This window comes from Alosa alosa, chromosome 15, assembly GCF_017589495.1.
Source record: "Alosa alosa isolate M-15738 ecotype Scorff River chromosome 15, AALO_Geno_1.1, whole genome shotgun sequence".
Classification (NCBI taxonomy): Eukaryota; Metazoa; Chordata; class Actinopteri; order Clupeiformes; family Clupeidae; genus Alosa; species Alosa alosa.
The window spans coordinates 2,856,225-2,868,683 of NC_063203.1; the positions used below are offsets into that span (position 1 = coordinate 2,856,225).

At 41.7% G+C, this 12,459-nt stretch overlaps 1 protein-coding gene across 2 annotated transcripts; it reads left to right on the plus strand.

Annotated features, from left to right (window-relative positions):
• Positions 1 to 1,069: 1,069 nt before the first annotated feature.
• On the plus strand, positions 1,070 to 10,660 carry gucy2f (guanylate cyclase 2F, retinal). Of its 2 annotated transcripts, none has more exons than XM_048264177.1 (19): positions 1,070 to 1,634; positions 1,837 to 2,639; positions 3,539 to 3,840; positions 4,058 to 4,412; positions 4,553 to 4,637; positions 4,743 to 4,839; positions 5,171 to 5,305; positions 5,401 to 5,481; positions 5,586 to 5,762; positions 6,698 to 6,854; positions 7,046 to 7,195; positions 7,536 to 7,684; positions 7,911 to 8,074; positions 8,474 to 8,666; positions 8,926 to 9,100; positions 9,308 to 9,406; positions 9,519 to 9,613; positions 9,704 to 9,789; positions 10,432 to 10,660. In XM_048264177.1, the coding sequence occupies exons 2-19, from the start codon at positions 1,895 to 1,897 to the stop codon at positions 10,514 to 10,516; spliced, it is 3,330 nt and encodes a 1,109-aa protein (XP_048120134.1). In that variant the 5' UTR covers positions 1,070 to 1,634; positions 1,837 to 1,894; the 3' UTR covers positions 10,517 to 10,660. The 2 variants fall into 2 exon arrangements, with proteins under 2 accessions (XP_048120134.1, XP_048120132.1); XM_048264175.1 differs by lacking the exon at positions 10,432 to 10,660 and adding an exon at positions 10,021 to 10,418.
• The last annotated feature ends 1,799 nt before the right edge of the window (positions 10,661 to 12,459 follow it).

The window sequence follows — 12,459 nt, forward strand, 5'->3', positions numbered from 1 at the left end:
GGTATATCTATCTATGCTGAGCCTGCATTTTTCATCCACTATTCTGGGCACAGGACAGGGGTGTCAAGGTGTAACATTTAAGAGGCTCATAGGCTTATGGGATATGGGTCATCGCGGATGTACAAGCATGCAGTAGAATACATTAAAGGAAGAAAAATATGGAGTAAAAAAACCTTTAGACTGTAATGTTACTAATTATAATGATTTCATAGCGGAATATCAGCACGTATCGACATTTTGCTGCCAGTCTACGAGTCAAATGGATAAATACATGTAAAGGAAATATGGTATATCCTACAACTGGCCAATATGACTGTAACTGTTATATCCTATCATTCTTTGTATCTGATTTATTATGGGCCCCAAGAATCTTACAATGCGACCGCATAGATTATCTGACAATTTTACACTATTCTGTCGCGATACAGTTTGCCTTTGTAGTGTCATTTAATTTGATCGGATAAGTAATGGGAATCCCTTGTAGCATGCAAAACAAAATGTTTATCTAACGCACACGGGCTCCGGGAATATACTCCAAGGGAGAACCCCCTCGTTATCTTTAATTATTCCCACCACACCTGTTTGCAGATTCAATTGAACTGTGGTGCCTGTCATCGTCACGCCAACACATTTGTCCAATTACTGCGTGTAGTTCTTATTTAGGGACAAAGCTATCTCCATGACAAAGCTTAGTTTAATAACATAGGGCATAACCATGGCTTATCATAGTCTACACAAGTATAACAACTATGTTTTAGCCTATAGCATTATTTTAACCTGCTACCCCAAAGTTGAACTGTCACTGAGTTAGGTTTGATAATAGGAAGATGTTGGATCTTCTCTTGATTCCAGCTACATAAATCATGCATGGCAGATGAGTAGGCTATTCCAACGTCTTGACAAAAAAGATGTCTCCGTGAACATGGTGTATGAAGGCATACATTGCCTTAGAAGTATGGACGCATGACCACAATCCTCTTACATCGCACCTTACCAAATATGGATTAGATCCCAGCGTTGCAATTGCGTTTCACCTACAGGTCACTTTGAGAGGGCTTTGTATGGACATAAGGGACATTGAACTGTTAATAGACTTTCTACTCAATGTTTTACCAGAATGATAACATAGATGATTGTTACATTTATCTAAAATGTGTATTTTATATTGGTATTCCACCTGATGCGGTGATGTGCGACGGTACAGTGGAATCAAGGTAATAAACAGGTTGTGTCTGCAAACAGGTAGACTTTAGATAAATTATACATTTAGTTGTCACCATCAACATAGTCTGGACGGCGTGTGAACAGGCGACACAAGTACTGATAATGGAAGCCACTTGTAACTCTCCAGGGTGCTGAAGTTGTATCTTATTGTTGTTGACGCAAAGGAACCCGTGCGCACTGTCATCCAATTGGAAGCGCAAGGACGATGATCAGTTATGGTGTGCCATCTTCAAGCAGAGCAACGACGTTTTACCTAATCTCGGTTTACACTTAAATTTTAACTTCTGTCATCTGGGATGTTTAAAGTGGTACAAGAGGCAAAGTTTGAAGAAAACATGTTCAAGTGAAATATAGTGAGATTCACATTACCGATTTGGATGTCAGAGTAAGGGTGAGCAATGAATACCACGGTAAGTAACAATATGCTTAATTTATTTGAAGGCCCAAATATTATTTGTGTCATTCAGTATAATATTTGATTTACCTTAAGGCATGAAATTACTTGTCAGTGTCAAAATCAATGTTCCCTAATTCAATGGCAATAACTAATTATGCAATCAGTGTCTGTGGTCAACAAAGTAGACCTAATTATCAAACAAATTAATTTCACAGACTTCCAAGACTTGTATGTAACAGCAAGGTTTACCAGTACGGATACCCAAAAGAAACAATGCACCAGTTACCACTCCATTTCGGGAATGTATTATGGGAGCTGTCAAGCCATCCCTGTTGTCCAATTTTGAGAAGTAAATACAGCCTTGGGACAATACCATTTTACAACTTCTCACTATGGATACTGCTAGGATTTCTGACGTTTCCATGTTGTGTCCAGTGTTTAATTTTCAAAGTGGGAGTTCTTGGGCCTTGGAATTGTGACCCAGTACACTCCAAATCGCTGCCCGCGGTTGCAGCCAAATTGGCCGTGGGCAGGATAAATGACGATTTTAGCTTGGATCTGGGATGTAAAATGGATTTTATGGTTCTTCAAGAGCCCTGCGAAACGTCAAAAGCACTGACAACATTTGTGAACTACGAGCAACTCGTCGACGCTTTCGTGGGACCTGCCAATCCTGGTTACTGCAACGCTGCTTCACTTTTGGCTAAGAACTGGAACAAGGCCATTTTCTCCTGGGCTTGCATTAATTATGAATTGGACAGGATCCAAGGGTATCCAACATTTGCAAGGACTTTACCGTCTCCAACGCGAGTGCTTTTTACAGTGCTAAAGTATTTCAGGTGGGCCAATATTGGCATAGTGTCCTCCGATGAGGATATATGGATAGACACGGCTGGTAAGGTGGCTAATTCTCTGAGGAGTCAGGGGCTCCCCGTTGGCATAGTGGCGTCCGTGGGGAGCAATGAAACCGAGCTGGAAAACACTCTACGGGATATTCAGAAGGCAGGGGAAATAAAAGGTAAGTGCTTTGATTGTCTATTTGCTGGCCTACCAATTCTCTCGTGAAAACATCTTTGCAGAGCAGAGAATTAGTTATCCAGTACATTAAATATAGTGTGTCCTAGCCAACTTCCTATTACACGTGTACACACCAAAGTTGATATGCAAGATGTAACCAAACCAATCCATTCTGCTATATTATTTTGTACTAGAAAGCCAGAGGTGAACAATATTACACAAGATCTGAGGTGGATGGAAAGTTGGATTGAAAGACACTGTTAGAGCAACCTTAACCCTTCCATTAGGTTGAATTACTTGATAATCTGCTTGCATGCCTTGAGCAGAGTAACAGATGTTGGCAGTCAACCAGTGAAAGTTGACCAGATTTATTCTAATATGATTGGGCTGATTATATCATCACAATAACACCATAGATAGCATTCTGCCTTTCTGCCCACGGAGCTACTGACTGTGCTGGTCATTGAAGCAAACAACACAACACTAAAGTGAAGGAAGGTTAAGGTGTCTTTATTGCCTGGATTGGTTTTAAGGATTGGGATTAAGGGAACTGCTGCACAAAATAGACATTACCAGACATCCCAATAAAAGCACAGTAAATACAGTTTAAAGTCACATATTTGCAGACATTACTCTGACATAGTTTACAGTCACACACCCCTCACCTTACATGCTTACAGGCAGTAAGTGGAACTTGCCGTTATCTTAGAGCCTCCTTGCTTTCCTGTCTATCTGTACTGATCTGTGCTAACCGTGGCCCTAACCTGGCCTTTACTATCACTACCTGTGCAGAGTAAACTCTACAATCTATGCAAATTTTGCCTGTGCGCTGATTACTCACCCTCTGCACTGATTAATGACTCACTGCCCTAATCACTGTTTGCCTTGTTAATTCTGCAGTCATCATAATGTGCATGCATTCGGTCCTGCTGGGTGGGGCGAAGCAGAGAGCTTTCCTGCTGAAGGCCCATGACATGGGCTTTACCCGCGGGAAGTATGTCTTTGTGCCTTATGACGCCCTCCTCTACAGCCTGCCCTATACCAACATCTCCTACGTCACTTTGCAAAATGACACCAGGCTTCAACAGGCCTACGATGCTGTGCTGACCATAACTGTCGCCTCAGACCTGATGTCCTTCAGTGAGGCGTTCAACATGGCGAAGAGATCTGGCGAGCTCACTATCTCCCATGAGCCAGAGCAGGTGAAATACAAGTTCATTGCAAATAAATGATAAGCATTTGAAGGGCAACCATACAACCACATTGCAGTACTAATACAAGCACTATGTAATGCCATACTCCATCCTGCTTATAATCGCTGCCCTACTATAAGCATATTTCCATCACAGTCACACATATTGTGAGGAGCACTTTCATTTCTTACCTCCATACACACTCAACGATTGCACTGTGTTGCAGGTATCACCTCTATTTGGAACGATCTACAATGGTCTGTACCTTATTGCCAAAGCCATACACAACTCCAGGAGGGCGGGCCAGTGGCTCAGTGGCTCCAACCTGGCGTACTTCACACGCAACATGACTTTCCAAGGCTTCAACCAGAACATACGAATAGACAGCCAAGGAGAGAGCCAGACCAACTATGTGATTTTAGACACTGATGGCTGGGGGAGTAAGTTGTACAGGTGCTACCTGGTGGAGCTCAGCACAGGCACGCTGCGCTTTGCTGGAAAGTCCATCCACTTCCCTGGAGGATCTCCTCCCTCATCGGACTCGAGCTGCTGGTTTGACCCAGAGGCAGTCTGCACTGGAGGTAAAGGATAACACGTGTAAACACAGTAGACAAATGAAGACATCAGCAATCATATTATCAACAAATAAACAATCATGAAAACAATTTTACATGCATGCATGAATACAAATGTTGCTAAATGCGTGTCTCTTGTCCTATAGGTGTGGAGATCATCTATGTTATCATTGTGCTTGTTGTCATTTTGGTACTGGCACTGGGAGCCCTCGGCATAACACTTGTCATAAGGTTATTTGTTTACCATTTTTGCTATTTCTATCGTTTAGCTCTATCGTTTTTCTATCGTTTAAAAGATGAATTTAAGCAAGTGAAAAAACTGTCTGTTATTTGCAGGTGGAGGATACAGCAGATCCAGCTGGTGAAAGGGCCCAACAGGATCTTGTTAACCCTGGAGGACCTAACGTTCATCGACCCTCAGCTAAGCAAGCAGGCAGGTCTTTCCCATTGACCTTTAAAGTAATACTATGTAGGAGTCAATTTAGTCAATTTTCACCATACTAGATAGGGTAATGAGTCAAAGGTCAAGGGTCATGCTCCTACCTACAACTGCAATGTTACATAGTGCAATACCAGCTGCACTGTCAGAGACTCCATTCTCTGTACTGTATGTCAGTATAGCATCAAAATGAGTTTGAGAGAGATTTTTTATTACTTATCACTATTTTAAGATTAGAACTACATTGTGTTATTATTCTTGTCTCTGTGAATGGCGCCTTGGTCTTGGCCAACTTGGTCTTGAATGACAACTCTTGCCCCTGCAGAAAATCACTTTAGAAGATCTCACTGACTCAAAGAGTGTTATTGATGACAAGAGTACAAAGTCAGCTGACCCATTTCAGTCTGAAAATAGCGTGGGAACAGTTACACATGAGACATCAAACGTAGCCGTCTATGAGGTATGTAGAACATTCCATTGACGTAGTATGTTTTGGCATCACTCCTGTTGGCTGTTGAAAGATTCATTATCTCAACACATCTCTCTCAATCATAGGGTGACTGGGTGTGGATGAAGAAGTTTAAAGATGGGCATTTTAAAGAAGTGAAACAGAGTTCAACCAAGATCTTCACAAAAGTAAATTCTTCAATACCAACTCTAGCATACAAGCTGTTCTAATCTGCCTCTTGCTGAGAAAACACCTCACCAAGTTCTTGACTACTATGTGTTTTGTTTTCTAGATGAAGGACCTAAGAAATGAGAATGTCAACCCATTCCTGGGCTTCTTCATAGACTGTGACATGTTTGCCATTGTGACAGAGCACTGCTCTCGTGGAAGCCTACATGACCTTTTAAGGAATGATGATGTCAAGCTGGACTGGATGTTCAAGTCTTCACTGTTGCTAGATCTCATAAAGGTGAGGTGGAGTGCAGAGGCAGAGTACAGACCGAGTACACAGCTTCATTACTTGAGTAAAAGTACAGATACCCTTTGCTATATTTAACTCAAGTACAAGTAAAAGTACAACAGTCAGATGTCTACTTAAGTAAAAGTACTGAAGTACAGGTACTTGTTTTTAAAAGTGCTTGAGTATCAAGAGTACAAGAGTAGCCTACATTTTCTAAATATTGCATTACTACTGCCACAGTGCTTACATTTATGTACAGAAACGTCCTACATGGAGTTATGAAAAATGTTAATGTTAATACCATGGAGAATGTAAAAGGAATTGAAAGTAAAGTCATTTTCATTTTTTTACCATGTTGCCAGGGATGGGCAGTATTTCTAATACATGTATTTAAAATACGTATTTCAAATACAAAATACTATTTTGTAATTGAAACACTTGAAGCGAAAAACTATCATAAACATCCATTGTTTAGTCCATGGTTTCGTCTCTAATCTAAATCTGACCATGGAGTTGACTTTGGCGGAAAGCTGAAGGTGATTGCTGATAGACTGTCCCAATCAGTGGTGCCTGCACAATCCAATCACGTTTATGAGGGAAACAACAAATTAAGGGTTTCCGAGATTTTTAGTTTTTTCCTTTATTCTTTAGAAGAAGTAACAGGTACTCTACGGTTATGGATAGAAATGTAGTGGAGTAAAGAGTACAATATTGGCCTCTCAAATGTACTTGAGTGAAGTCATGAGTACTACCCCAAAAATTATACTCGAGTAAAGTACAGATTCCTCAGAATTGTAGTCAAGTACTGTACTCAAGTAAATGTACTCCATTACTGTCCGGCTCTGGTGGAGTGAATGTAGCATCCTCAAAGTAAGACCCATAGGCCCATAGGATATGTTCAGTACACAGAGATATAAATCCATGACATGCTTGTATTCTCTTAGGGCATTAAATACCTTCATCACAGAGACTTTCCACATGGGAGGCTAAAGTCTAAAAACTGTGTGGTTGATGGCCGCTTTGTCCTAAAGATAACAGACTATGGTTACAATGAGCTTCTAGACAACCAGAAAGCCCCCAAAGAGATCCCTCCAGCAGCAGGTAAAATTCACAGATATATTTACATGCACATGCATGCACACACACACACACACACACACACGAACACACACACACACACACACACACACACACACACACACACACACACACACACACACACACACACACACACAAACTAAAAATTAGTGAGGTGAATTGATTTGATATTCACATAATTGTCCTTTCCACAGAATTGTTTTGGACAGCCCCTGAACTCCTCAGAGATTTAGAACATTCACGAAAAGGGACTTGCAAAGGGGATGTTTACAGTTTCGCCATCATCCTTCAAGAGGTGGTGGTACGAGGAGCTCCGTATTGCATGCTGGGATTGTCTGCAGAAGGTAGGTCATTGCGACATTAGTGTGTGCAGGTGTGACCATGAGTCTTATTCAGTTTCAGCACAGTCAAGAGGTGGGTATGATAGATTTGTCACAGATTGAGATCTCATACAAGACATGATGATGAAAACGTGATGTGTTGCCATGGCTGTGTCAGCATGGACTGATGAAACTCTGTGGGGTTGACATAAGTACTGGCGCTGTCACATTTTATAGATGTGTACAAGTGATGTAGATATGAACTCTCCATGACTTCTGTGTCTAAACCTGCGGTCTCACATGCATTATTTGTCAATGCAATATATCACTGCAAGCAGCCATGGGCCTTTTCTTGTGCCCCCAGAGATCATCCGTAAGGTGCGGAAGCCTCCCCCCATGTGCAGGCCCACGGTGGCCCCCGACCAGGCTCCACTGGAGTGCATCCAGCTCATGAAGCAGTGCTGGAGCGAGCACCCCGAGCGCCGACCCACCTTTGATGAGATCTTTGACCAGGTAAGCAGTCCACCTCACCTCGCAGAGTATTGAAAGTTCTGTTTGGGATTTGCGATCACAAAAATAGCGGATATTTTCTTTTTTCATCTTCTACACAGATTTGAACGTACACCAGTAGGCTTACACAGTGAACCTTATGAGCCCTTATGAATCAGAGCACAATGAATCAAAGAATTGTACTGCTCAACTGTCTGAACTTAAACAACCCGCTATCATTTGTGTTCAGTTCAAGCTCATCAACAAGGGCAAGAAGACCAACATCATTGACTCCATGCTGCGCATGCTGGAGCAGTACTCTTCCAACCTGGAGGAGCTGATCCGGGAGAGAACGGAGGAGCTGGAGGTGGAGAAACAGAGGACAGAGAAGCTCCTCTCCGAGATGCTGCCACCGTGAGTCATTGCTTACCTCACCTGAGGCCTGAGCTAACCCATGGATTAGGTCTGCTCTGTAATCACTTTTTGGAGCAGTCAAGGATTACACACAGCCAGTTTCACATTGTGAATTGACACATAAAAAATAGTTTTTAATATGGTTATACTGTATGTCTCTGGACATATTCAGCCTTTTGAAAATGGCAACTCGCCTTTCCCATGTGGCCTTTTGGTAATTCTTTCAACTCCGTTATTTTTTGCTTTCCATTGTCTTTATCTTGAATGATGAAGCGGTAAACTTGCTGTAAACGATGAAACTGCTTGGTCTACTCAAGGCTGCACATGCAAAAGCATGTCTTTATAATTATACTGTATGTCTTGAAAGCATGAAACCAAGATGATATTTCCCTTCTTTAGTTCCGTGGCAGAGGCACTAAAGACAGGTGCAACTGTGGAGCCAGAGTACTTTGACCAGGTGACCATCTACTTCAGTGACATTGTGGGCTTCACCACCATCTCCTCTCTCAGTGATCCCATTGAAGTGGTGGACCTATTAAATGACCTCTACTCACTCTTTGATGCTGTGCTGAGCAACCATGATGTGTACAAGGTTAGTCTGCAAGGAGCTGAGGCAGGCAGATGGAGGTAGATTGCTTCATTCTGATACACTTCCATATTGTGTTCAGTTGGGTGCGGTAGACGATCTGAGCTATTAACATAGACTATGTTACAATAGAGGTTACAATAGAGAAGACCTGAAATCACAGACAAGCAGAAAGAAATAGCAAATGACAAAGAGAAACAGAGGGGCTCTGTATACCTCCCTGCCGCTAAAGATACAAAGTCACATGTGTTTTTTGTTCCTGTAGGTGGAAACCATTGGTGATGCCTACATGGTAGCATCAGGTCTTCCCAAGCGAAATGGCAACAAGCATGCAGAAGAGGTCGCCAACATGTCCCTGAACATCCTAAGCGCAGTGGGCACCTTTAAGATGAGACACATGCCAGAGGTGCCTGTCAGGATACGCATTGGCATCCACTCAGGTGGGCAGTGCAGCCGTTAATGCACATTACTTGCAATCAGTTCAGTTCCAGGTGATTTAGTATGGATTAGCGATTTTAGATTAAGACCAGTTTTGTTTGCTGCATTTGTCTATTTTGTTGATTTGTCCACTGAATGCATTTGATGTTAAATTCAGTAGCACATGGGGGGGATGTGACGCTGTGCCCTCATGTGTGCTCTGTGTGCAGGCCCTTGTGTTGCTGGGGTGGTGGGTCTGACCATGCCTCGATACTGTCTCTTTGGAGACACGGTCAACACTGCCTCCCGAATGGAATCCACAGGACTGCGTAAGCACATTTGGCTTTGTTGTGTTGTCCATTTCTATGATCTACCTGTTGTATCTGCTGGACATCTGTTGTACTTCCAAAAGCTGAGGTGCTTTATGCTGTCTCTCTTCAGCTTATAGAATTCATGTGAACCAGAGCACTGTGAAGATCCTGCGCTCCTTGAATGAGGGCTATAAGATTGAAGTCAGGGGGAAGACTGAACTGAAGGTACATAGATGCTCTCGCTGTGCTCTGCATGACTTCTCTGACTAGGATCGACCCTGCCAAAGATAACCAAGTGTTTTTACTCCACTGCAGGGTAAAGGTATTGAGGAGACATACTGGCTTGTGGGCCAGTCTAGCTTTACAAAGCCTCTGCCAAAGCCACCCGAGATCAAACCAGGGTAAGAGAATGCACACAGACTCGTAGTGTCCAAAATGCCCATGTTAACACAGGGCTGTAACAGTATTCTTCCATTCATTCAAAGTGTTGAGTGAAAAATAATGTCTACAGCCATTTAAAGTGTTTCAACTGAAAATGATCCACCTTGTGCGTTCTAATGAAACCTGTGTGTCGGTGTGTCATGTAACTCTGTTTGCATGCACCATGTGCAACTTCACCATTTCCATCTCAGGGAAAATAATCATGGTCTGAACCCTGAGGACATTGCTGCATACAAGAAAAGGAAAGCAGAAAAAAGACTAGCAGAGTCTCAAAATCAAAAGCAAGGAGGTAGTGCCTTGCATGCAATGTTGTGATGTGTTAGCTGGTGATAGCAGTTATGTGACGTATGCGGCAAAATATTTATGTGGTATTTATGCGGCTTTTAATGTGGTATTATTTGTGCTTTTTGTATTTGATTGTTTTCTATGTTTTTGCTGCTTTTTAAATCTTGCATTGTATAATAATGGTCTTTTTTACACAACACCATGTTTCACATCCAACTTGAGTTTGAAATCCATTTTCCATAGAGCATAGCTAAGGAAATGTGTGAAACTGTGAATCTATATCTGTGTAAAAACATTTCTAACTTGGTGTCCTACAGAGACAACTGGCAAGACATGGTGACAGAAGAGATCAAGAACTTATTCCGCAAGGCCAACAGACAAGTGGACAAGCCCAAGGTCTGAGGATAGGACAGGACAGAAATTATTTTACGAGCTCAAGACAAGAGGGAATAAGAGCAGAAGCTGAAAGAACAACACAAAGTACCGGCCCACTGGATGTAGAAGCAGAGAGACGGCAGGAACCTGTATGGCCACCAGCCCTGAGAACAGCGCGCATAAACCCTGCCTGATCACTCTGGCTTACACGGACCACTCTAATAGGATTGGCCACAGGTCTAACTAATCTCCCTCTGTCCAGCGCAGCTGAAAGGCACTGCTCTAATGAAATGAAAGTTGTCTTGCAGGTCACTGGGGGAAGCGAGTGCACTGACGGCCTCCTTAATAAACAGTGCAAGCTGCTACTTTTGGCCACCACGTGGCTCAGCATATGATAGCCCAACACTGGAGTGTACGGAAACCTCATTATTTTGGGTTTCATATTTGGAGGTGTATTTCTTCTTGTTCCACTATTGATCCTTTACTATTAAGTTGACCATCATAAGGGAACGGAAAGGAAAACTATTGTCTAAACTGCTTTTTAATTCTATATGTTACAGTAAATTCTTTGAGGAGTCATTGATATCTGGTTAGGTTTAACAAGCATTTCCTGTCTGCTATTCTGAGGGCTGTGCCATGCATTAATGGGATGTGCTTTTAGTGCAACTGTCAGGGAGTCTAGGGCAGGCAGTCCCAAACCTAATGAAGATAGCATTGCTTAATTAAACATAAAGTATACAAAAATACACATCCGTGTAGTGCCAGTAAATGTTATGCATGCGACTGAATTGTTATGTTATTATTTGACATCGGCAGCATTGATATAATTTTATATGCATATGTTTGATTGATACACAGTCTAGGGTCAACAAAAAGTATAATTGCCTTACATTAGTTACTCATAGATAAGACTTGCTCTCATGTTCTGTTAAGTCAGGTCAGGAGAGTAATATTTGACTGATAACTAATGAAACCCAGAGATTTCTTAGGGCCATGCCCATATTTAAGAGATGTTATTCTCTGCTGCACTTGAAGGCACCTCACCGTGGTCCACTGTATATTTATTGTATTTATTTTTAAGATAAAAAAGAGAGTGAATGTAATGGAAATATGTAGTAGATATTTACTTAAGAGTGCTCTCATGAAATTGTAATTGTAGGCAGTATTGTAGTCTTTCTATTCTGACATTGATCCGTAGGAGACAAATGACATTAAATAAAAACAATTAATTTTGCTCACAGTTTCTTATCTGTTCATATGAAAAAAGAAGGTTGGTTTGGTCGTTATTGCTGTTGTGTTCAGACAAGGCCATAGTTATTATTTGCAGCTTTTTTTTTTTTAAAGATTAATCATAAAGACATGTTAAAAATGTTAAGGGTAACATATTCGGCCTGTATTTATTTATTAAGTAATATGTACAGATGTCGAAGTAGGCCTATATAATAAACATTACTCTCTGATTTACTAGTTTTATTTGACCAGCAGGTGGCACTACAACCACCCTTATCCCTTCTGGTGTGAATCTATCTGTGGGGCTTAACAATACTATCAATTAGAAGATTACCAGGAAGCCTCAATTGAAAGGAGGTGGCCATGGCAACAAGAATCCTGGCAACAGGATCAAAGAGATTTATGGTGGCCTGTGTTTATTATTCACCCTCTGGTGCATGTGAGTGTGTTTGTTGCCATACATCTTTCTTTTCATGTCCTTACCTAAACAGTGCCAAACCTAATTAGTTTTTTTTTTTTATTTTTGGTCAAAACTTCATCAAAAATCCACAGTCTGAATATCAACACAGCTGTGATAAAACTAGCCAATAGCCCTCTTAGTGACTGAAGGTTGGAAAACTCTTAGGCCTACTTTCCTGATCCACCATGAGAGCCCTGCACTCCAGCTTCTCTCTTAAGCAGCCTCCACACCCAGTCTGAAGAGATTGCTCGCTGTTTCTTCAAGGCCAGCTGAGCTTCCA

Excerpts from the sequence above, each read along its gene's own strand:
- gucy2f (XM_048264175.1), top strand. The coding sequence starts at position 1,895 with ATGCACCAGTTACCACTCCATTTCGGGAATGTATTATGGGAGCTGTCA. Across the intron at positions 8,075-8,473 it reads CTCTCCGAGATGCTGCCACC|TTCCGTGGCAGAGGCACTAA; the intron begins GTGAGTCATTGC and ends TCCCTTCTTTAG. Across the intron at positions 9,614-9,703 it reads GGGGGAAGACTGAACTGAAG|GGTAAAGGTATTGAGGAGAC; the intron begins GTACATAGATGC and ends ACTCCACTGCAG.